Source organism: Periplaneta americana, chromosome 13 (assembly GCF_040183065.1).
Source record: "Periplaneta americana isolate PAMFEO1 chromosome 13, P.americana_PAMFEO1_priV1, whole genome shotgun sequence".
In the NCBI taxonomy this organism is placed as follows: Eukaryota; Metazoa; Arthropoda; class Insecta; order Blattodea; family Blattidae; genus Periplaneta; species Periplaneta americana.
The window spans coordinates 42,884,262-42,909,016 of record NC_091129.1 but is presented as its reverse complement, the minus strand read 5'-3'; the positions used below and the strand labels follow the sequence as shown (position 1 = coordinate 42,909,016).

The 24,755-nt window shown below is 34.0% G+C and overlaps 1 protein-coding gene across 2 annotated transcripts; it reads left to right on the top strand.

Moving 5' to 3' along the window:
* The first annotated feature begins 10,370 nt into the window (after positions 1-10,370).
* Positions 10,371-23,053, top strand: LOC138711825 (glucose dehydrogenase [FAD, quinone]-like). Of its 2 annotated transcripts, none has more exons than XM_069843085.1 (4): positions 10,371-10,499; positions 14,686-14,873; positions 16,813-17,075; positions 21,446-23,053. In XM_069843085.1, exons 2-4 carry the CDS (start codon positions 14,701-14,703, stop codon positions 22,885-22,887), a joined length of 1,878 nt encoding a protein of 625 aa, XP_069699186.1. In that variant the 5' UTR covers positions 10,371-10,499; positions 14,686-14,700; the 3' UTR covers positions 22,888-23,053. The 2 variants fall into 2 exon arrangements, with proteins under 2 accessions (XP_069699186.1, XP_069699185.1); XM_069843084.1 differs by having other exon boundaries at positions 10,456-10,605.
* Positions 23,054-24,755: the final 1,702 nt, after the last annotated feature.

Sequence of the window (24,755 nt, the reverse complement as noted above, 5' to 3'; positions counted from 1 at the left end):
TGGCAATGACTTGCAGAACAAAATATCTTCATGAAAAGAAACTGAAAATTCGTACCGCATAAAGGTCATTAACACAGCTAATCCGGCAATATCCGTGGATTCGTCAAGTTGTAGCGAAAATTTCCTTTGACTGATACGGGAAGTTACGGTATTTTTAACATCGTTTGATAGATCCTGGATTCGATTATGCACAGTTTGCAGAGATTAAATTCGCAGTTTCTCCATCCATTCTGTACTTCACTACCTTCACTAATAGTGGTTTCAGCAAGGGTGTGAGGTTTACCAGCAAGAGCCAGGTCATGGCTAACCAAGTACGAATCTTCCAGTACTTTCTCGTTACTTGTCTTTACGTGAGATAAAAATTTTGTTTCAACTGCATGAAGCTCGTCACTTTTTACATCTTCATAACTGCCGCGGACGGAGCCCCTGAGAATGGCTCGCGGAAGCCCAAGGGCTCCGCGGAGCACACTTTGGGAACCGCTGTGTTACATAATACTGTGGTGAACGCAATCTGAGAGCCTGCATTGTTGAGCGGCATAGCGGACAAATGCCTAGTGTGATGATTTGGGGCGCCACTGGCTACAATATGCGATCTCGCCTCCTACGTATTCAGGGCAATCTGTACAGCAACCGTTACATTAGGGAGGTTTTAGAGCCCGAGGTACTTCCCCTCCTTCAGGCAACTCCACATGCCATATTTCAGCAGGACAATCCCCGGCCACATGTAGCGAGGATTGTGCAAGCCTTCTTCGAAGAACGACGGGTATCACTGCTTCCCTGGCCTGCACGTTCGCCAGACATCGCCCATCGAACTTGTCTGGATGTGGTTGATCGGCAACTTGTTCGTCAGGGTCCTCCAGCACCTACACTTGACGCTTTGTGGACTAGCATATAAACTGCGTAGAGGCAGACTCCCCAGGAATATATCCAGGCCCTCTTTGATTCTATGCCACAACGCTTAGAGGCTCTGATTACAGCGCATGGAGGTTTCAAACCATACTGAAATCTCACGGTCCTAGATCAGGTACAGTTCTGTAATTCTAATCATTTGTGTATTGTCATGTACCTAATCTGTGGTATCAATTTCATTTCATTCACATGCACCATTCTTGGTGTTTCAATTTCCACAATCATTAGCGTATGTACACTTATTATTTCAATAGTTTCACTAACGTATTCATTTCGTCTGATCTGAAGATGACTCAATCGAGTCGAAAACGTTCATATCTTAATTAAAAACGTTTACAAATAGTATTTAGTTACTTTGTTCCCATACAGGCAAGCATAGAAGGATCATTGTAGGCTTAATAAATACTCATGAATGGAAATTAATAAAATTTACAAAATTAAATAACTTACATTTATAGTAGTACCAAATGCACTCACATCAATGAGTCCTATAGAACTGAAGCCACATTCATTGATATTTTGTCGATGAATGGCTCTCCTTTATTACGTTCTCTTTAACACAAAGCATTTTGCAAAAGTTAACACGAGTATGTTTAAAGTTCACCTTATCAGTCAACGTAGCTTTCGAAGTTTTCACGGAAAGAGCGTTCTTGTCACTTTTCCATAAATTACTCGTGTTCAGATACCACTGGCTCTTTGGGGACGTTAGTTCTAGGTGAACAAAGAAGAAATTCTAATGTTTTAACTAACTTAGAAAAAAGCACACTGTTCACATTGAAATGTGAAATAATTTATCTCAAACAGTTGCGAGCTGATGTTCTATACAGCTTCAATTTTTTCAATAATTTCGAAATTATGTAGAGTGAACCGTAAGTAATATCTTTAATTTCAGGATTTTATTACTTAAGATATTTCAAACAAAAAAGTTTAATACAATTTTACTCGTTCTTATTTCCTTGTCGAGATGAACACTGTTTTATGGAAACAATTCTAAGTGTGTTTTGGGAAAGCTATTGATTCAATTCCCAATATTCTCAGTCAATTTCAGAGAGCAGTATGATATGAGTTATGATAAATTATTGAAAGAATTTTAGTTTTGTGTTTTAAATTTGCAGAAATTTGAAACAAATAAATGTAGCATTGTAAAATTCCTTTGCAGAACGAAACGTTTGGATGAAATTAATATATGGATGTATTTAAATTTTACAACCTCTGATGACAAACTCTCCTTTTCCAATTTGCCAAGAATTGATACGACAACTGATGTTTGAAGCAATATTGGAAACTAAATTAGCCGTTTGACTATTTAAAACAGGAATGACCTCGAAAACTGTAGTAGACTGACCTGTAATCTTTGAACCCATAGTAAAAAGTTGAAACTAGGTTGTAAAGAAAGTACAGCCATGCTTCTGATAAATAATTTTCAAAGAATGATTTGAAGATAAATGTGCATTTAGTTTGAGATTCAAAATATGATTTCAGAGAAACAAATAGAGTCAGAAGACGTTCGACCGTAGGAAGTAAGGCAAGTCATCTTGTTTTACTGTACCCTAAAACTTGTTTGTACTTTTTGTGAACAAATTTACAAAATTCTTTAAGAGTTTCAACCCAGCATTATACACATAGAAATAAGAATATTTTTAGAAACAATGCCTTCAATAGAAAGGACATCAGCAGACAACTGAATAGCATTATAAATAATATGAGCAGAACATCCAAACCCAAGGAAATTATGTCCTAAATTTCCTTCAATTTTGTGAAGACATTGTTGTCTCCCTTTATATATACCCAAAATTGCAGTTCGTATTATCTGTACGGAGAGCCATTAATTTCGCTTTTAAGTTAGCATTTTACTGGCATTAAAAAATGTTGCATTGGTTTCTGAATTTCTCTAATAAAATATTTAAGATCCAGCATTTTAACTTCAAATTTCTTAGCAGGATTAAACCAGGCCAACTTAAGTAGCAAAGAAAATATTTTTTCATCCCCATGATTCGATGCATCCATCATATTGCAATGAAATTTGCTTTCTGTAAATCAAATTCTGGTTCAGAAATGGTAAATGAGGTTTAAACATGTAGTACAATAATCTCGGCATTACAACGGACACACGTAAATGTGGGTTCAAAAGCACATTGGATAAGTTTAGAAGTACAGATCTGAAAGATCTTTTGTGCTGGGCCGTACGATAACAGCTGCTAATTTAATATCTTTATCACAAGAAGTGTCACTTAAAACGTAATTGTCACGGGGGTGTTTGATGAACTTGCGCGGACCATTATTTTATGTTTTTACTGCTTATATAATGTTCTGTTATATCCGATCGTCTCCTAAGATTTATACTGAAAGTGGATAAAGACTTGTTGCATCCAACATCTGAGCCAGAAATTGATTTTTTAAGGTAACTTATGAATATTTCTTCTGTAGGCCACTGCTAAAAACACACTCTCTTTTCAGTGGTGGCATATTATTTCCATATATATTAGGCCTATATTACTCACAGTTCAAACAAATATACTGTATTTCACAAGTTCAGCACTCTAGATCAGCGTTTCTCAAACTTTTTTGAAATGGGGACCACTTTTTTAAATCAGAACAGTTCCGTGGACCACCTTACTCTTGTTCCCTTCGAAAGCAAGTTTATAATTTTTGTAGTATATTTTAATATCAATATTTTAAAATAGAATTAATTAATTAAAATTAATTAAATTAAATTAATTTTATATTAGTATTAACGAATTAAGCTAATGTTAATAGACGAAAATTCATTTTTGTTTCTTTAATAATTCAAGGCTATTAGAGTTTGGATAATCTTTAACTTATTAACTAAAAAAATGTTGGTACTCACACTTAATGAGATGGATGAGCCTGCCGATTCTTGCACAGTTGTTCTATATTTGGACGTATCCTGGTAAGCTTAAGTCAATTTCAGTAGCCTACTTTGTTTTTATCAGAGTTAGTGATGAAAGCCCTTTCTCACACAGATACGTAGAAACAAACTGAATTATAATCTCTAAAGCACCATTGTACATTTCACTGTATTCTCTTTTCACTTATGATGCAGTCCAGAAATTAACCATTCCTTCCGCTTGGAATTTCATTTAAGTCCGGTCTCATTCGAGAGTTCAATTAACTGCTTTCTTTCACTCAATGAAAGTTTGTTAGTTTCAATATCGCAATGAAAGTGATTACGAAGCCATGAAAATTCGTCATGTTTACTCGGAAAATAAGTTTCAAATTGTGACCTCAAAGTTGTGTTATTGGTATACGACATACAGTACGTGACCATTTCAATGTGCAGACTGGGTGTCGGCAAAACTATTAAGAAAGTCATAAATAAATGGAAAGGTTCGGTCCTCTGTTATAAATTTGGGTGTTCCCTGGCTGGGTTACAGGGGCGGCGCCAGATGTGCAGGGAAAAGATGGCGATAAACACCACGTTTATAGTGCTTGAAATCCCTCTTTTGTTGTTTAGAGTAGAGTGGGAAGTCAGTAGACGGATAGGGTAATAAATTTTATAAGATGTCAGTACTGAGAGAAGAAGTGAAAGGCGATTTTCATGTGGTATTTCCAAACTCTGAGATTTTCAGCTATAAAGTGATACGAAAATAGTTTGAATTTTATTTTTTCTTCTGCATTTTTTGAAGGACCACAAGGGCAGACCTCGAGGACCACAGGTGGTCCGTGGACCTTAGTTTGAGAAACACTGCTCTAGATCATCTTCTACCTAAGCTATAGCTGTAATGAATTAATTTCGAGTATTTCGACGGAAGCACATGGGATTGCAGTTTTAAATATTGTTGACGGCATTCATACAAAAGTATAAAACAGTACAAGTTAGTGATTAGTCGATTGGAAGCGTCTTATTATAGCGTAGAGCTACGAGAGTCGCCTACATCAGTCGAGTACTTCCCCAAGCCCGTTGCAGGTGTATATCATACCAATAATGTAAACTGCGCAGTTGTCAGTAATATTAAATTTAAAGCCTTCATCAAACCGTTACAAAGGAATATATTATAAGAAATATTGTTGCGGAAATCCTATGTCGATAAATTATGCGCAATGTCCAAAACATACAGAGGTGAGCCTGCCTGGAGAGAAATAAAAAATAGGTTGCTGCCGCCAAATTACTCTTCAAGGAACGACCACTCATATAAATTGAGAGAAAGAAGACAGAGGACGGACACTGGAAAGTTTTCTTTTCTCAATCGTACTATCAGGGACTGGAATGCTTTACCTGCAGACTTACTAAAGGCTTTACCAACAACCAAAAATGTATTTAAAAATAGGCTTGAGAACTTTACTAATAGACGGTAGTATATTATACACACTATTTAAAGAGTATAAATGATATGTTGTTATTGAAGTGTTGTATCAGTGAAGAAGTGTGTTGTGTCAGTGAAGTGTGTTGTGTAAGTGAAGTGTGTTTCTGTCAGTGAAGCTTTATAGTTTATAGTGGCAGTGCAAAGTATTTGAACAGTGAAATGTTTTTGAAGTGTTAGTGAAACAAGGATAGAATCAGTGAAATGTGTCGTAGTTCCAATGCAGTGAATGAGTTGTCAGCGAAATGAGTGTAGTGCTGAAAGGTACTTGTGCAGGAATGAACATATCATACTCGTGGGTTTTAGTTCGAACTTAGAGTTAAGATACAGCTAAGATTTAATTGAAATGTTATTTTAAGTGATCGTGCTCCGTTTAATTTAGGATACTCCCTGTTACTATTATTATTATTATTATTATTATTATTATTATTATTATTATTATTATTATAGTATTAATTATTATCAATGTATTATTAATTGTATTTTTTATTAATTGTGTTTATTATTGTCATTATTAAGTGTAATTAGTTACCACTGCCACCGGGTATATACCCATTTGGAGTGTGAATAAATTCATACACATACTTACATACACAAAATGGGACATGTTGGAGTTCCGTTTCACATTCAAAACATCCGGAACGGAGACAAAAAAAAAAAAAGACTGTCTCGTCTAATTCGTGACGTTTGGTCACCTTACAGTATAATGCTTATTTAGGTAAAATGGCCTATTTTAAAAATCAAAACCTCTTAGCATCTATTTAAAATTGATTATTACCTATTTAAAACATTTTTTTTCGTTATAGTACTGTTCGAAGTTAAAATTCTTTTATTCTTTTATTATCGAATAAACTCAGTATACCTTATCAACTTAAAGAGGTACATGAATGACAATAACAGTTAACAGACTTCATTTTTTACTACAAATACATGATGTAAAGTAAAATAACTTTGTATTTTTGTCTTTTCAGATTATATTCAAAAGCTAAAACTAAAAATTAATATCGCTGTTAATTTATTAAGGATGTTTAATTTACAACATTATGCAAATATTTAATGAATACGTAGAATATGACTATCGGCCTAAATTATATACAACATTATGGGGAGTACAAAATTTAAATATGAGCTTCAAGGAGTCCGTGACGACCGAAAGCTTGAGAACCACTGCCACAGGGCCATACTGCGACCGGCAGGATTAGATAAATGGAGAAAATTCATAACATCATCTGGAACCGAACCTGCGACTTTCCAGTATGCAGAGTTGCAGGGTTACATTTTAACACGACGTTACCGTGTGCCCCTCATAAACAAATGTAGTATAAATAGCCTTTCTTCAATTCACATAATCCTTCCAAATACTTAGTAGTATAGTAGGGTAAAGGTTGGTAATATTGTTATATGAGTAATATTGTGATAGTTATTTTAGAGAATTAATTACAATTTTACTGAGAGAGAGAAAGTTCGGTTGTTTGCTTCAACGTATTAAGGGAATGTTCGTGGACAAGTCTCTGCACAAAACCGGTCTTTCTCTCGCTCAGTAAAATTGTAATAAATTCTCAAAATTACTACCGTAATATTACTCGTATAACAATATTACCAACCGTTATCCTATATAGTCTTTTATTCTAATTTAATGTTTATATGTTTTCCGCAGTGTTAATTTATGTGTACTATTTTTTTCAAATGTCTGTTTATGTTTTTATTATGTAAATAATGTTTATTTATCACTTAACACCAATATATATTCACTGTGTTTGTTTTATTACTACTACTACTACTACTACTACTACTACTACTACTACTACTACTACTACTATTATTATTATTATTATTATTATTATTAGCCTATTATTATTATTATTATTATTATTATTATTATTATTATTATCATTATTATTATTATTCTGTGGGAAATACCCAATACAAAGTAAAATTTGTCTCGATAATAAAATATTAGAAAGATGTAATAGTTTTCCATATTTAGGTTACAATCTTTCCATCTTTGAAGAATTGGACATATCACAGGAAATTAATAAATTCACAAGAGCTATGGGCATTATAAATAGTGTGATGAAACCATCCTTGCTTCAGAAACACACCCGCTTACGTCTCTACAACACATTGGCACGACGGATGCTCAGCTATGGCAGCGAAGCATGGGCACTGAGGAAAGCAGATAAAAGCAGAATAACGGCTTGTGAAATGCGATTTATGGGAAGAACAGCGGGCTATACTAAGTGGGATTTGAAAAGTAATTGTGAATTTTTAAAAGAACTAAAAACTCAACCAGTTTTAGATTACATTGTTCAATATCAATCTAATTGGAAACATCATTTGGAAAGAATGAGTAATAGTAGGCTCCCAAAGGCAATTTATGATTATGTACCACATGGCCAAAGATCTATGGGTCGTCCTGCTAAGAGATGGCGTGAAAATTTTATGTGAGACCGTAACAGGCCTTGTGGCCTAACACTTGTCAGGCAGAAGAAGAGGAAGATTAATAATAATAATAATAATAATAATAATAATAATAATAATAATAATAATAATAATAATAACAATAATATTATTATTATTATTATTATTATTATTATTATTATTATAATCAGAGTATTATTTTAGGTTTTTATTGTGTACATTTTAATCAATTGTCGGTTTTTTTTAATTATGTGTATAATACCTGCTTGTAACTCAATACCAATATGTATTCCAATGTGTTTACTTTTACTTTTATTGTCTATATTTTATTGAATTATCGGTTTCTGATTTCATTATATGATTCGTATTTGATTCTATCAACATTAATATGCATTCCACTGTGGTTATATTAGCTTATTTTATAAACTTTTATTCAACTGCCTCTTTCATTATGTAAATCGTATCCGTGTATATTAATTACTGTATGTTCAACTATGTAAGCAATTTTAATCTCGTTAAGTGTAAGAGAAGGCTGAACGGCCTTAACTCTGTCAGATTAAATAAAACCATTATTATTATTATTATTATTATTATTATTATTATTATTATTATTATTATTATTATTATTTCATATCATTTAATTTCGTCAAGAAAAGTGTGGCACATGTTGGAGTACAAACATAGGTGCTAACCGGTAAGGGTAACTTGTAGGATTCATACTTATCTGCGCAACTCTCACGACCGTGAACTTGTGCCGAAACATTTTGAAAGACTTACAGAGAATGGTCAGTTGTTAATAAAATTGTCAGTGATATACTGAGCTTGATAGGATTTTACCCAAAACACCCCTTTCTCCTCAAAAGGCTGTATATATATATATATATATATATATATATATATATATACCAATTCAGAAGAACTGCCGGTCATTGACTGAGAAAAGAATCCGTGTCCATTCTTCACGTATTCTTCTCTCGACGTGTTCTGAAGAAACGTTTACAAAATAATTTTAGAGAAAGTGATCATAATTATTTATTCTAATGAATTTGGGCAGAATTTAACACTGACCGGAAAGATATTTATTTATTTATTTATTTATTTATTTATTTATTTATTTATTTATTTATTTATTTATTTATTTATTTATTTACTGTGGTGGAGTTAAGGCCATCAGGCCTTCTCTTCCACACCACCACAAATACAATACAACTACAAGAAAAATTATACATCAATGCAATTAATCTACAGTAATAACGAGTGACAGAATGAATATGACATAAAAAACAACTGATCGTACAAATACAAATTGAAAATAGTAAAAATTAGTCTAACATATTCAATGATGCAAAAAAAAAAAAAAAAAAAGAAAGAACAAACAAGAAGTGAAAACATGTACAACAAATACAGACACAAAATAACTGTGTAACTCAGCATAATTGTTATTATACTCCGGGTCAGCTTACTTCATACCCTAAGGGTGAAACCTAACCATTTTTCCCCCGTTACTACATATGCTAGTGGATTGTGATGATTTTCTAGTTTACAGGTTGAATTTTCTTTTGCCAACTTCGTTTCGAATTTCGATACTGAGAAATACTAGAAATGATAGTGATTTTTTAATTATTATGTTGGCAACCGAGACAAATATCGACAGTATTTGCCGGTACTGGCGTTCCATGAAATTGAAATTGTACTAGATTTCTGAGACGGTTACTGAAAACTAGTGAAATTTGAACATACTAATAATTAACTAATACCCGTATTAATATTAATACATAATAGTTATTTTATGTGTTGCGTTGTGGTTATACTAATTCAAGATTATAATCAGTTAAATTTTACGGAGTTAGTAATAATAATTTCATGTGGTCAAACAAAATACATTTTTAGGTTAGGTCTGGTGAGTTAATTGTTTTGTCAAACCAATGAATTTCGTATTGCCAGACAAAATACTTGACATGTTGATCCCTTTCTCATATAGTTTGCCTTCGAAAATATGTTACAAATTATTGAATTATTTAGAATAACCTTCCAGCATAAAGTACGGTAACTAAAACAAAGTAATTTAGTACGAAGGATCGTGTGATATCTGGTAACAGTTGGCAACACTAACAAGACGGCAATATTTGCTGTTTATGAACTGTTCTTATGTGACCCTCACTATAACTAACGGACAATAAGCTGTTCTAGTATCCTGACACAAAGACAAGAGAAAAGATTAATCTAACAAAAGGAAATTATTGCCAAAATACTAAAGATAAAAACTTCGGCATAAATCTAGCAACTCGTCAGAACCGGATATCGTGAGATAAAACATACTTTTCTAATTTACTTTTAAACTGTGACAGTGTCCGGCAATCCCTGACGTCACTAGGTAAAGTATTCCAGAGGCGGGGCAATGAAAGTCGGTGTAGGACTGAAATTCCCCGTTTTGGTGTATGCTTCTTCATTGCAATTATTATGTATTACATAGTCATGATGAAGGCTCAGCGTTATGTAAACGCCACGTGATAGCTTCCAAATTTGAACATGACTGGTAGAGACAAATAGCTGATATGATTATTATTTCGTAGAGGCGGATACTTGTCATGCACAAAAACCGATAAAAAATGTTCTTGAAAATTTGTGATATGCGCTGAAATTGTTTACTTCATTTGGAGGCGGTAATTAGTCAGGACACAAAAAGAAAACAGATAACAGCAACCAATGGTGACATATGAATGATATCATGTGACGTAAGAGAATATACTTTTTTTCCTGAGATATAAAGCAACATCGCTCATTTTGCGTGCAATATATAAACTGTTCCTACTTCTCCGAACTTATTGTTCAAAGCTTTTATCACATGTGAGTAAATTTAAGGCGCATACGTAATTATTAAACTATTTGTAAATTTTATGAGAATATTATTTTCTATTCAAGTGTACAAAATATTTTTCACAATTACTAACATGTAAGTTGATGCAATGGTAATTTCTTGAGAATCATAAAGATAACTTTAGCTCTAAAATATTTTAAAAAATTATGATAATTTATTATGAATGTACTGATTATTCTATCTATCTATCATTACGATACAGTATATAACAGGAACACAAAGATATAATTAGGAAAGAATAGATCTATAGCTTTCTATGAAGAATGTAGTTATTATGATACATTAAATTGAATACCACAAATATGAAAGTTAGTGTAATATGACATCTCCTCTACTACCATAATAATTATTTGTCTTACAACACTTTATATCACAGGACATCAAGGTTAGCAAACGTGAAATATGTGCTCTTCTATGCAGAACCTAAGGTGCTTGTCATACGTATATATATATATATATATATATATATATATATATGTGTGTGTGTGTGTGTGTGTGTGTGTGTGTGTGTGTGTGTAGCCCAATATATCAAACATATCAAAAGTAGAGGTTAAAGTCTTCTATGACAATGACCTTAATTATTTCTTATATATTAAAAGAGATGAAGATTTCGACTTTTATAATGAATTCTTAATTTTCGCTGTACAGTCCAGGATGTCAATGTTACTATATTTTTAAGATGTATTTATAACAACTGTCGTTTGACTACCAGTTGGTTTATCTAACGCAAAACTTCAGAACTCTTAGAGATAAAATCTATACGAAATAAAGTATAGCATAAATAAACAAAATATATTTCATTATGGACAACTTTAATTATACTTCAGGTAACTAAACAGAACAAGTCAAATTTAATAATTCTTCTATGAGTCTATTACTTCCTTTATTGTTATTAGAAAGTCAATCTGATGGAGACGCTTACTCCGTTCAGTTTTCATACTTATTTTAGTGCGATATGAGATCTTCTACTCCCCTAGAATAATTTTGTGTTATTTTGCACTAGAATTTAATTAATTAATAAATAATAATAATAATAATAATAATAATAATAATAATAATAATAGTTTTACTTTTCTTGGCAGAGTTAAGTCATCAGGCTTTCTCTTCCACTCAACCAGGATCAAATTACATACAGAAAAATACATACCGGTACAAGTTACAGAAATATAAATCTATCGTTACATTCGAGTGAAATTATATTTTATATGCAGTGCTTTTATTCTGGAGAAAATGGAAGGATATATTACAACAGACTGGGAAAGGATTACTAACCAGTGTCGTTTTTAATCTCCTTTTCGCCCAACTTCAACCCGTTAGTGCTCAGTGATTACTTTAATTGCCGTTCGTTAAAAAAAATGGTAATAAACGTAATATTAAGTTGGCATTATTTTTTGTCATGGAAGCTCTATGTTCCTGTCATCTCAGACACAATCATTTATTTCAAAGCCAATTATTGTAGAGTGCATACGCGAAATTCTGTAGTAATTTTGAATGTCTACATAACATCAAATATGTGTACATGAAAGTGAAATATAATCTTGTATTAAATCTTACTTAATTATTTCAAATATCACTAAAATACATTTCAGAATGTCTACTCATTATTCTAAAGCTGGTTCATGACAATGGTTTTATTGTAGAAATATCCTACAGTGTTGTAAATTCGTGTGAGTGAGCACTACAGATGCAAAAGTGTGAGCATTTCGTTCCATATTATGTCAGATGACACGTTTATTCACTGTGAGCCAGTTTTTAAACGCCATAATAGTTGCCATGACATTTTAACATCTTCTGATGCCTATAGAATTCTTTTAGTAATTTTCCCGTTACATGAGCACTGTTTTGCCATGACATTTTAGCATCTTCTGATGCCTATAGAATTCTTTTAGTAATTTTCCCGTTACATGAGCACTGTTTTGCCATGACGTTTTAGCATATTCAATGCCTATAGAATCCTTTTAGTAATTTTCCCGTTACATGAGCACTATTTTGCCATGACATTTTAGCATCTTCTGATGCCTATAGGATTTTTTTAGTACTTTCCCGTTACATGGGCACTGTTTATATGTATATATATATATTGATATTTTTATTGGTATTTGTTGTCGTTTAGCAAAAGAAATTAGCAATGACATGGTGGTCTCTATAATTAATTAAACTGCTGTTTAGTAAACTGTCCGAACACAGGTTTGAATCTCATAAGTAACACCAATAAGGCATCACTCATGGGGGAACTAGGCCAGAAGATAATGGGGTAGTTCATTAAACTAAAAATATGAAAATAAAGTCTTAAAATGATTATAATTTTATAAAATGCTATATCCACCACACACTTATGTCTAATTCTATCAAAATCCTCTACATTCATCCTACGTACTAGTACTGGAAGATAATTATATACTTCAAAAGCTAGAATATGATGCTTATTAGCTGTTACGGAAAATCACCATTTAGAAACTGTATATAAAATCTGCTATCATTCGTAGTACTATAATAATGAATGTCATTAGTATTATCTTCATAAAATTTAAATTGTTCTTTTGCATTACAATGTACGTGTATTAATAGCTTCATTATCAGGGTAAGAGATTTGGAGTACTATAAACTAATGCTGAAATATTGTATATACAGTCAAATTAGTTGTGAACTTGAACCGAGAAACTGCACTGATCAAGCAGGAGTGTAGTTCAGTCAATGAAAATTACACGCATCTTGTTGCAAACTTATTTCAGAACCAGCACAGTACTTGCGCCGCCAGAGTACAAACAACTAAACAGTGCAGTTGTGTTCAAGTGTGTCAATCAGCAGTTCGTGCACATTTCTTGCAGAGATAAGCCGAAAAGTAGAACAAGTACAGTGTGTACAAAATAATGAGCACGTATTTTAGAATTTGATCGTTTGTATATCATTTAAAACAATAAACTATTCTGCAAATTTTGTGAACGTTATGTGACAGGATCTAGTAATTTAACGTAAAGCGCCTATAAATTTATTTCTATACTACACGACAAATTCGAATGAAGTATAGGGTGACTGACAGACGAAGAATCAATGTATCCACCATAACCTTGAGTTGGAGCGGGTGACGTCATCTAGCGATACGGGGGGGGAGGATTTAAGGCACGATTTAGGGGGTCGCGCACCAGCTGAGGCAGTGTAACGCGAGTCTCAGAATTCAATTTGCCATCATAAGTACATTTGTGTTTAATAGTACTTACAATGTGACATTTCCTGTCCAAAAAATATTTGATTTGTCAACTTTGAGGTTTCTAATTAAAAATAATAGATTCAATCTTAATTTCATTTAACAAAATTTCAATTCGGAAAAATCAATTTTTTTGCCTGTCGAAGTAAAAACTTTGGATTCCTTTTAAATTCTCTTAGAGTATTTTGACTATTTACAAAAAGTGGTATCGTCTGCATAGGCAATATTAAAAACAACTATATAATTTTTATTAGATCTTTAATAACTAGTTCCAAGATGAAGCCTTGTGGTACTCTACAATTTACTTTTCCTACGTCAGAACTATTAATTCCTCTAATAACACACTGTTACCTATTACTTGAATAAGATCTAATATAATGAATTCTACTATAATGCATCTTTTAAAGATTTCATGGTCTGCGCAGTCAAAGGCTTTACTAAGATCAGAATGTATCTTATCCTTTAAAAGCTAAGACTTTAGTTTTTTTGTTTTGGAATGTTTATTTTGGTTGTTATAATGCTTTTATTATTATTATTATTATTATTATTATTATTATACTTTTTACATAATTTGATTTTGAATCTCCCAAAAAATTTCTCTTGAAAACGAATCTTGAATAAACTTTAATTAATAGCAATTATACCTCTGACTGAGGTTCTGGCTGATATGTAACTTACATCTATTTGAGACAGTACATCTCACTTGACGATATGTGTCAGAAGAAGAACAATTGTTTTTATGCATCTAAAGTCTGACTAGTATAATATGTAGCTATTCGGCGATGTACTGTATGCAATGGAGGGTTAAAGGAACTGACCACCCGACCCCATTACTCTTGGCCTAGTTGCCTCATAAGTGGTACCTTCGTGATACCACTTGTGGGGTTCAGACCTGTCTTCAGACAGTTCATTAAACAACAAACAATAATACCAATTAATTTTAATTACAGTGCAGAGGTGTTACAATGGGGACATGTCCGAACGTGAAGACTCTGTACACTCTGTGGGCTTTAGTTAGCTCGTACGTGAACAAGCAGAGCGTCGAGGACGTGTCCTCACCTAATAAACTAAGGAACGAAGAGAAGTTCGACTTCATTATTGTCGGCGGAGGATCTGCAGGATGCGTTCTAGCCAACAGGTGTGTATAGACTATATATTTATTCTGACACAAATACTTTTTATGATTTGGAGTAGAAGCCACAAAATTCGAAGGCACAACAGGCAATTTCCCAGCAGGCGTCAGATTACAGGCTAATCTTGGGTGCATAAATACAGTACCCTAGTACATCGCTTTAGGCATTACTAGATAGACATCGGTGCTTGACCGTGAGTATTACACAGAAAGTAATAGTTCATCTGTCTGGCAACACCAAAGCTCGAGCTTGATCCTATGTTATTTACAGGGTTTTAAAAGGAAAGCATTCAATGTTTTGAGGTGTAATATTAGCTGATGGTAGTGCGTCTGCCACCAGACTAGCCGACCCGAGTTCCAATCCCGTTGGAATCAGGAATTTTCGTATAAAATTTCTACTTCGGGACTACAAGAGGTGCCAGTGCACAATTTATAATCACTATATTGTGCACCAATATGCCTGGGTTAAATACCAAATCTCTCCGCAGTGCATATGAAGAAAAGCCATATGTCACTCTTGATAGTGATTCGTCCGCCGGATGGGGACATTAAGCCTGGCGGTCCCTTTGGTGCTCTTCGACAGAAGTAGGCTACGTGCCGGCACCGGGTTTCCCATTCTACCTTCCTCATCTTTATCATCCTCATCCATTCCCTACACTACACTTATACGAACACTTACACATATACTCACCCTAGTGCACGACATAACTCTCCACTAACACACATCATGCATAGCGCGGCCCGGTGAAGTGCTATGCAACTTGAAAATGGGTCACAGTCCTGCCATCTATACGCAATAAGTGGAACTCGAATCACACAAGTGAAGTGGGTAGACATTGGGTACACACACACATATTCATAAAACAGTTTAATAAACATGATTCCTTAAAGTAATAATTATCTTCCTAGGTATTAGTACTGGTTCATCAACATCATATAAAATGCTTAATGCGATTTTAATTTTAAAAATGATCATCCAATACTCTGAGTTTTGGTAGTATTAATTAAAATAAGACAAAAAGTCTAATAAATATGGATCTTAAAATTAATATTTTCGAAGATATGAATACTTGTTCTTTAACATAATCAGATATAACACTTCCTTCTGCCTTGCATCTTAGCAAATGACATATTGTTATCCTTTTTTATTACTGCGTTTCCAATACGATACTTTATATCCAATAGGAATAAAGCAAGAAACTCATATCACTGCTGTTCTTACAATATCAATTTCGAAGCTCTAGTTTCGCACAAAGTTTAATTTTACGACCCATGTTTATTGGACATTTTTGTTTTGATGAATACTACCTCCTCTCATAATATTCAATGTTCTTTTATGGAAATCATATTGAGCATCTTATATGACGTTCATGAACAAATACTCATATTTCGGGATATATTAATTAAAGGATCCCAGTTCATTAGAATTTTTTTTTATTTTGATGACTAATACCACCTCTCAGAATATTGAACATTTCTTTTAATGGAAATCACATTGGGATCTCCTATGATGTCTATGAACAAGTACTCATATCTCGAAGGATATTAATTTTACAAATCATGATTTTTATCATTTCTTTTCTTTTTTTTTTGACGAAACTACCAACTCTCAAAATATTGATTTTTAAACACCCTATATAATTAGCTACTTAAGTTCAATTCTTGTAAGCGAATAGTGGTCATAGTGCAAGAAATCAGTCCTTTCGAATTCACTGCTTGAAAGAAGTGTTCGAAATCTCAGATTATTTAAAATACTTTGTGTGAAAAAGTAGTTGTTAAAGGGCACCATTTGAGATAAATTTGTAGGATGATACTAACAATATATTTTACACAGGCTTAAACATTGTTTCCTTATGTGCAGCGACGACACTTCACGTAACAGACTCACTGAACGATATTATTTGAATACGAAGTCAGTATCTTACTCGGTATCTGTCTGATGCAGGTTGTCAGAAATAGATGAGTGGAATATTCTGCTTCTGGAAGCTGGTGGAGAGGAACCTCTCGAAATCGACGTCCCTGCGTTCCGCGACTACGCTTATCATAGCAGAATTGACTGGGACTTCAAGACCCAGCCGCAAGAAGAAGTGTGTGGAGGTAGCCCTTGTCCCTGGCCGCGGGGCAAGGCCCTTGGGGGTACAACGGTCTTCAACAGTATGATCTACAACAGGGGAAACCGTCGGGACTACGATCACTGGGCGGCACTAGGTGAATTAATTTTAAATTTTATTATGCTGTACTTTCAGAGGCTGACAGTGGTGTCAGCAAGAGCAGCTAAAGGCACAGATTCAACATTGCTTGGACGCCGGTGCAGTATGACATCCTCATTCCATACAAAAAGTCACTGCATATCATCAAACACAACGTAAAACCCTTTCACGGCCCCCAACGCTTATTGGTCCTGTATTCGCGCCGAAAAAAGAGGCATGCATCAATGTGTGTGCCAATAACAGATAACGTGACATAAAAGATAATAAATTTAAACTAACAACCTAACATAAAGCATGCGGGATTTTTAGAAAAAAAAAGAGCTTATATTAGGAAGCGTCCACGTTAGCGAACGGACTTTTCTAAAAGGTTTCCCCTTATGATATTCGAGGCTTGAGTTACTGGCAACTGAGTCATTATAGCTCACACTATAACTGTAGATATGTCGCAACAAGTTAACAACACGCAATTTAACACAGCACAGCACCAATACCATATTCTAATACAATACAATGAGCAAACAGAAATTCATTGACAACCACCACTGTTCTCATCTAAGAATTTGGGTTAGGGTTTTGAAAGGCGGAGCAGCCATACGTAAATTACGTAACCTCCTTGTTATGTTATCACGCATCATTGTCATTGGTGCCTTAGTAACTCCACCCACATCACATTCTTTCATGCTAACCTCTATTTATTTAGTTTTCCAACTGTATAATTCGTATTATATTCCTTCTCGTGTCCAGAAAGACAGCAAATTTACCATTAATACTTGAAAAATAAATAACACGTTGAAACGTTCAGACAGGAAAATAATTAACGTTGCGTTCTAGGCGCCATAGAGTGTTTCATTGTCTTACAGCCAACAGGAAGGCTTCAAACACTTGAATTTGTTTATATTTGGAGTCTTTTTGTATGGAATGAAGATTAGTTAAGGAATTTCTACGATGTGTCGTACCGATTTGGACCAAGTTACTTCATATAATATACAGGGGTGATCGCTGAAATATTACCAGTATGTTCAAACTAGGAGCAGACGTGACATTGATACAAGTACGAGTAGTACGGAGGGTGCAGTTATAATGGTGGAGAGGTATAGAAGATTAGTCTGAGTTTCCAATGCTGGTGTGGTAGAATGTGGGTGCAGATTCAGCTGGATTTTCGAAAGAGCAAATAGTGGTAGTTTGACACTTCTGTACATCCAATTATGAAAAAGAGAGACCGGCAGACTGTTCAAGAGCATCAATTGTTAGAGTTGTGCGAGCTGTAGAGTATTACTTATAAGAATATTTAGGCCCTAAATGTATTTATAAATTACACTACATAGTCCTTAAATGTCTTTATAAATGACAATATATAGGTCCTACACATACAGTGTGTCTCAGGAGGAAATTAGAGTAGTTCAGAATAATGTATTTGTGTAGAAGTACATGGATTTAGCCTGATATATCTGATATACCCGTGTCCCAAATGTAATAGTTGGGAAGTTATTGATGGATTAACATGTAAATCGAGAGAGGCAATTCTACGTTTACAACATTGTGATAGGCCTATAATACATTATTGAAAATGCTGCAGAGAGAGAGAGAGAGAAATAACTCGTCCGGCCTTAATTAAGGATGACCACGAGGATCCGGAAATTAATAGCAAATAAATATAATTAAATAAATATGAATATTGTACAAAAATAAAGCGTAATAATTAAGCACCATTGATTATCAATTATAAAATAAAATCTTAGAAAATAACTATAAAATTATACTTATAAATAAAAGAGTTTATTTAAAATTATCATATCCTTAATTGATACTTCTGAGTGGTATAAATGGAATTGTATAATCTGCAGGGAATCTTTAAGAATTTGCGAGATGATTTTTTTTAATTTCAAAAGATGATATTGATAATTGTTTCAAAAAATTATGTGTAAATTTTGCTAAAGAACTCCGAGCACCAAAAAATAAACCTCTCACTGACCAATTGAAGAGAGGGATGTTATACTTGGCACTAAGGTAGAGAATACAAGGTTCATAAATGGCCCTCTTTTCGTGTTCAACCTGATGAGCTTGGTTTAGATCTCTATCTATGCGATAGTTGTTGCAATAAGTTTGTTTCATAATTAATTACAAGCTCAGTAAGAAAATAAAGTAATTATGCAAAATAAATGACTAAGGTTGTCCTTCTTATGGATACAATGAATTGTAAATTCATGTCAGGTACCGGTATCGGTTCCCTTTCCGACCTCTATGAAACACTTGGTAGCTTGCCAGTTTCAGATAACATTTGGTAAATACGGGAAAACACAAAGTTAGATGGAACCCTTCGATTGGGAAAAAGAAGTCTGTATTCCTCACCAGCAGGCAATGCATTGCCATTCCAAAATCAATAATCATGTCTGCATATTCATAATGCGAATACAAGAATTAAATATAAAGTTAACTTGCATTCCAGTTGTGTGTTGCACAGGCTTTCTGGTGCCAAAATGCTGCCGTGAGCAAAACATCTGGCGTAACACGCCAATGTAGTACACAGAACCGCAAGAAGTTCCAGTATTTCTCCCCTTAATTTCTCCTCAACCATTAGACTTCGGACATAGATATATCAGGTTAAATTGATCCAAGTTAGCCGAAACTACAATATCCAGAATTATTGTAGATTCCTTCTGAGACAATTTGTATACTTTTTACTAAATACTTTTAGGCCTTACAGTTGGTAGACGAACTGGCTACACACTGGAAGACACAGCTTCAAACCCGGTGGTGGCGAGATTTTTCCAGAATGGCCTAAGAATCCACTCAACCTCCTGTCAAAATGAGTTCTAGTCCTTTCCCGGAGGTTATTTTAGTTGGTTATTTAACTACTCTGTATCAAATACTAGGTTATTTAGCATCGATGAAACTGATGAAAGCGAGATTGTATTGATACATACCTGCATATCCTAGGTCTCCGCTCTTCTTTAGTCTATACACAACACGATTTCAACCCAACATTTAGCAGAGAGGGTTATTTATATTGTAATAATTACTTATATAAATTCCGATTATCTATAAATAATACTGCATTATTGTTGAAATTTATATACGAGGGAGTTTGCTATTTGTAAAACATATCAAGGAAGACTTTCTGTTTGGTATTTAGTTTTTCAGAGTATTAATATTGAATTACCCCTGAATTTACTGTCATCATCAGGCTTCGAGACTTTGGACCCAATACAATAAGTTTACTGTGCATGCACTATAGGTTGTTGACTCGCTGCACGTAGTGAAAGATAGAGATGTGTTGAGGTAACAACGTTGCTATTTAGAATAGAGTACGGTAGTATGGGGAAACGCATATATGTACATTCTGAAAGTACATATACATTACAAAATGATAATGTTAAAAGAATGTGAAAAGCATTTATTCTCCTGTCTTTTATAAACATTTGTGTTTAATTATACACAGTGTTAATGGTGGAAATAAGCATGCAGCAATTTTAATTTTTTCATTTATTCTATTGGTCGTCTTTACGAAGTGCAGTTACAGTACCGAAATGCATTGTACTACAAGATACATTCTCAGTGTCTCAAACGTAAATCTTTTTCGGTTATCTTCCAAAGTTTGTACTGTAGAAAGCTGTGCTCTACGTCGCATGACGTGATAGGAGCAAAACGAAAAAACCTAACATCATTGCAATCTCTAAGAGACAGTCCTTTACTGTCGGGTGACTCTATGTCCACTAATTTGCTGTTTATGTTACACAATGTTCCATATCCGTTATTTTTACATAAAATTGATTTCCACTTCTGTTTTATACGTTCAGTAACCGGTGTACTGGATGTCTCATTAATTCTCTGCATCATTTTCTAAATTAATTTGAGGGCTTCCGGCGTCTCTTGCTCTGACTTTTCTAACCGTGTAATAGTTTCAGACACAGTTTGTATGAAAACCAAATTATTCGTCAGAACCTTCAAATCCAGAGCGTTTTCCTTTGGGTATTTGTTGGCATCCATTCTACAGTACCCCAACCCACTGTACGCTTTACCACTATACTCAGTACGCCGTTATGCGGATTTCCCACTGAACTGCTCTATTGGGTCCGAAGTCTCGAAGCCTGGTCATCATTATCATCATCATCATCATCAACATCAACAACAACAAAAACAATGATCTCCTGACAAGTAATAGGCCGAGTAGGCTATTGCGGTCTTGTTTTATATCTATCTCTTTTGAGGTCTGCCAATGGCTCTTCTTCCTCTCGGTCGGTAATTTAAAATTGCTTTTGGAAATCTCTTGTCGCTCATTCTGTTGATGTGATTTTTTCAGTGCATTCACTCTTATGAAACTTCAATTGGTGACTAACCATTTTTAAAACTTTTCTCTCTTTTTATTAGGGAACCCTGGTTGGTCTTTTAAAGATGTACTTCCTGTATTCAAGAAATCTGAGAACAACTTGGATGCCGACATTGCTAACGATACAAAATATCACAGTGTGGGAGGTTATCTCGACGTAGAAAGGTTTCCATATCAAGACAAGAACGTTTACACTTTGATAAAGGCTTACGAGGAGCTCGGATACAGTCAAGTTGATTTCAATTCTGATCAAGTAACGGGAATCATGATTATTCAAGGCACTCAACGAAATGGAGAACGCAGGAGCGTGAACAGGGCATTCCTTGAGCCTGTCCGATACGTTAGACCAAACCTGAAAGTCATCACGAACGTAAGAGTTACAAAGGTACTCATTCATTCCGAAAACAACACCGCTTATGGTATAGAATATGCTCACGAGCTCAATAGAACAATTAAAGGTAGAGTTTTAGCTTCAAAGGAAGTCATTGTCAGCGGAGGGACTGTCAACTCACCTCAGATACTGATGTATTCAGGAGTAGGTCCTCAAAAACTTCTTCAAGACCTAGGTATCAAAGTTATAAAGGATTTACAAGTTGGAGAAAATCTTCAAGATCATGTTAGTACATCAGGAATCATATTCCATTTGAACGAGAGCTCACGTATTATACCTTCCGAAGAGGAAATTAAGAGTGATATTTCGAAATACACCGAAGCTAATAGGACAGGTCCAATATCTGGAACTGGAGTTAATCAACTTGAAGGATACATCAAATCGAGATATATCCCTGCAAATGAAGATTATCCTGATATACAATACTTTACATACACAAATATAGTTTCTGATGATCCCAATAACTGCACCATCAATATGACCAGACCTTTATCTTATTATAACCTAGTCTACTATCAAGGAGCCCTTGTCAGACCATATAGCAGAGGCACGATTAAGATTAAATCCAAAGATCCATTTGAAGATCCTTTGATTTACCCAAATTATTTCAAAGATCCAAGAGATATTGACGCCATAATAGATTCTCTAAATTCAGGATCTAGCCTTTCAAAAACAAAATCTTTAACAAATGCAGGATACGTGCTAGACAAAACACCTCGGAAACTTTGCGAGCATTACGAATTCGGAACAGATCCTTACTGGATCTGCCTGGCCAAAAACTACACTTTGTCTCTATATCATCCTGCGGGGACTTGCAAAATGGGACCAAGCAATGACAGTTCGGCCGTAGTAGACTCTCAACTACGTGTTCATGGAATCAAAAGACTAAGGGTTGCAGATGCCTCAATAATGCCAACAGTTTTAAGCGGAAATCTGAATGCAGGTATTATCATGATTGCTGAAAAATGTGCAGATTTCATTAAAAAAGATTGGAATAAGACCACGAGACAAAAGAAGCAAATAAATTTAGTAGAAAAGACACTATCAAAACAATTAAATTGTCAAATGAAAAACATTTCACACGCTCTTTGAATATATTGTACAGTATACCTAATACATATGTACATACTCTAGGTAAAAATAAAATTAACAACATCTTGTACATATTATATTATTAATTTCATCCGCTGTAATCGTTATGGAAAAGGAAAGACATTATTAAAATGAACTATTAACATTGTTGCTATTAATCAATTAACCTGTCTTTTATTTTTATTTCACAATTATTACAGCACACTTCATTTTCATTTCCAATATTTTTGAAAGGGCAATGTCCTGAATGGCTCATAGATAACATTGTAGGCATTATTCTCTTAATTGTAGTGTTGTTACCTAGAAAAGTATGTTACACACGTGCATTTCCTTATTAAAATAGATCGTGTAGAGCCAATTTTTCTCCTGCCTTTTCCCACAGTTTTGCCCATTCATAAAATTATATATATATATATATATATATATATATATATATATATATATATATATATATATATATATGCAGACAGTAATTAAAAATATGCATGGGATTTCCATTCTTCTTTACTATATATATATATATTTTTTTTTAAATAATTTTTTGATCGATCAGCGCATTTAGTGCTATACAGATCATTTCTAAATAAAATATAAATACAATACATGACACTGAATTAGGGCAGCCTAGATTGGGCTCCTCAATTAACAAAAATAATTGTAAATTAATAATTATTTACATAGGTTGGTGTGATGATAAATTTTGATTATAATACGAGGTCCATTTGAAGTCGGCTCTTGATCCTGGTGGGGAATGTGAACTTCCTTCCGAGAGAGTAGTGGATGGCGCCTGGAACATTTTCTACGTTGTTATAGAACTTCTTAGCTTGTGAATGAATAAACTGTTTGATTGTGTCAATACCAGTTTCTCTGTGTAGTTGGCTGTTACGAACAAACCAAGGAGAATTGAGTGAAATTCGTAGGACTTCATTTTGAAATGACTGGATGTATTTAATTTCACTTACTGCAGCTCCTCCCCAGACAGGACAGGCATAAAGCAGAAGAGGTCGTAATAGAGATGTGTAAAGTAGCATGCAATTTTGTAGCTTTAGAGACGATTTCTTGTTGAAGAGCGGATATAATTTAGTGAATCTTGAGTAGGCCAATTTAAGTTTGTTGTTGATGTGATGTTTCCATGATAGACGGCGATCTAAGTGCACTCCAAGATATTTTACAGCTTCATCCTTTGGTTTCCACGGTATGACATTGGTTGAAAGATTTATGCATGGAGGATTTTTACTATATTGACAAGCAAGAAGGCAGTGGTTAACATTTCCGATAGTATTGTTGCGGCTTGAATAACAAAAATCTTTTCTGAAAGTTAAATGTGAAATAAAATAGTAATTCATTAATGTTTAGGCTGGTATTAATCTTTGAATACACAAGCCTTCTTTTAGTTCAATAGGAAAATAAATATTAATTTATTCTGTACATTGGTACTGAATGTCTTCTGTTTCCATAGAAGTCCTCGTAAAACGGCTAGAAATTCCATGAGTATGTTTAATTATCCTATACATACAAGTCGTTCGCTGCAGCCAATTTCATTCTGAAACGTCTGAATTGATTCCCAGTTATCGAAGTTGTCCTTGGTGTGTGATATTCCAGTTGATTAACAGTCATTGAATGGATCCAGTATTGGTTAAATCCGAGTTGATTCCCACATTTTCCTTCCCGTTTTATATAATATACTTAAGACTCCCTACTTACAAAGTAACAATTAGTTTACACAATTTCTTGTAATTAGGTAATGGTTAAAAAGTGTGAATTTTTTCAATAAAATCTCGATCTTTGTCAATAAAGTTAGAACTAAACAACTATTAAAAATCTTCACTTAATGTTGGTGAGGTACTTCTAGCACAAGGACTTTAAAT

Bases quoted from the DNA above. Each gene is read 5' to 3' on its own strand.
- LOC138711825 (XM_069843085.1), top strand. From the start codon at position 14,701: ATGGGGACATGTCCGAACGTGAAGACTCTGTACACTCTGTGGGCTTTA. The intron at 14,874-16,812 runs GTGTGTATAGAC...TGTCTGATGCAG, and splicing joins GGATGCGTTCTAGCCAACAG to GTTGTCAGAAATAGATGAGT. The intron at 17,076-21,445 runs GTGAATTAATTT...TCTTTTTATTAG, and splicing joins CGATCACTGGGCGGCACTAG to GGAACCCTGGTTGGTCTTTT.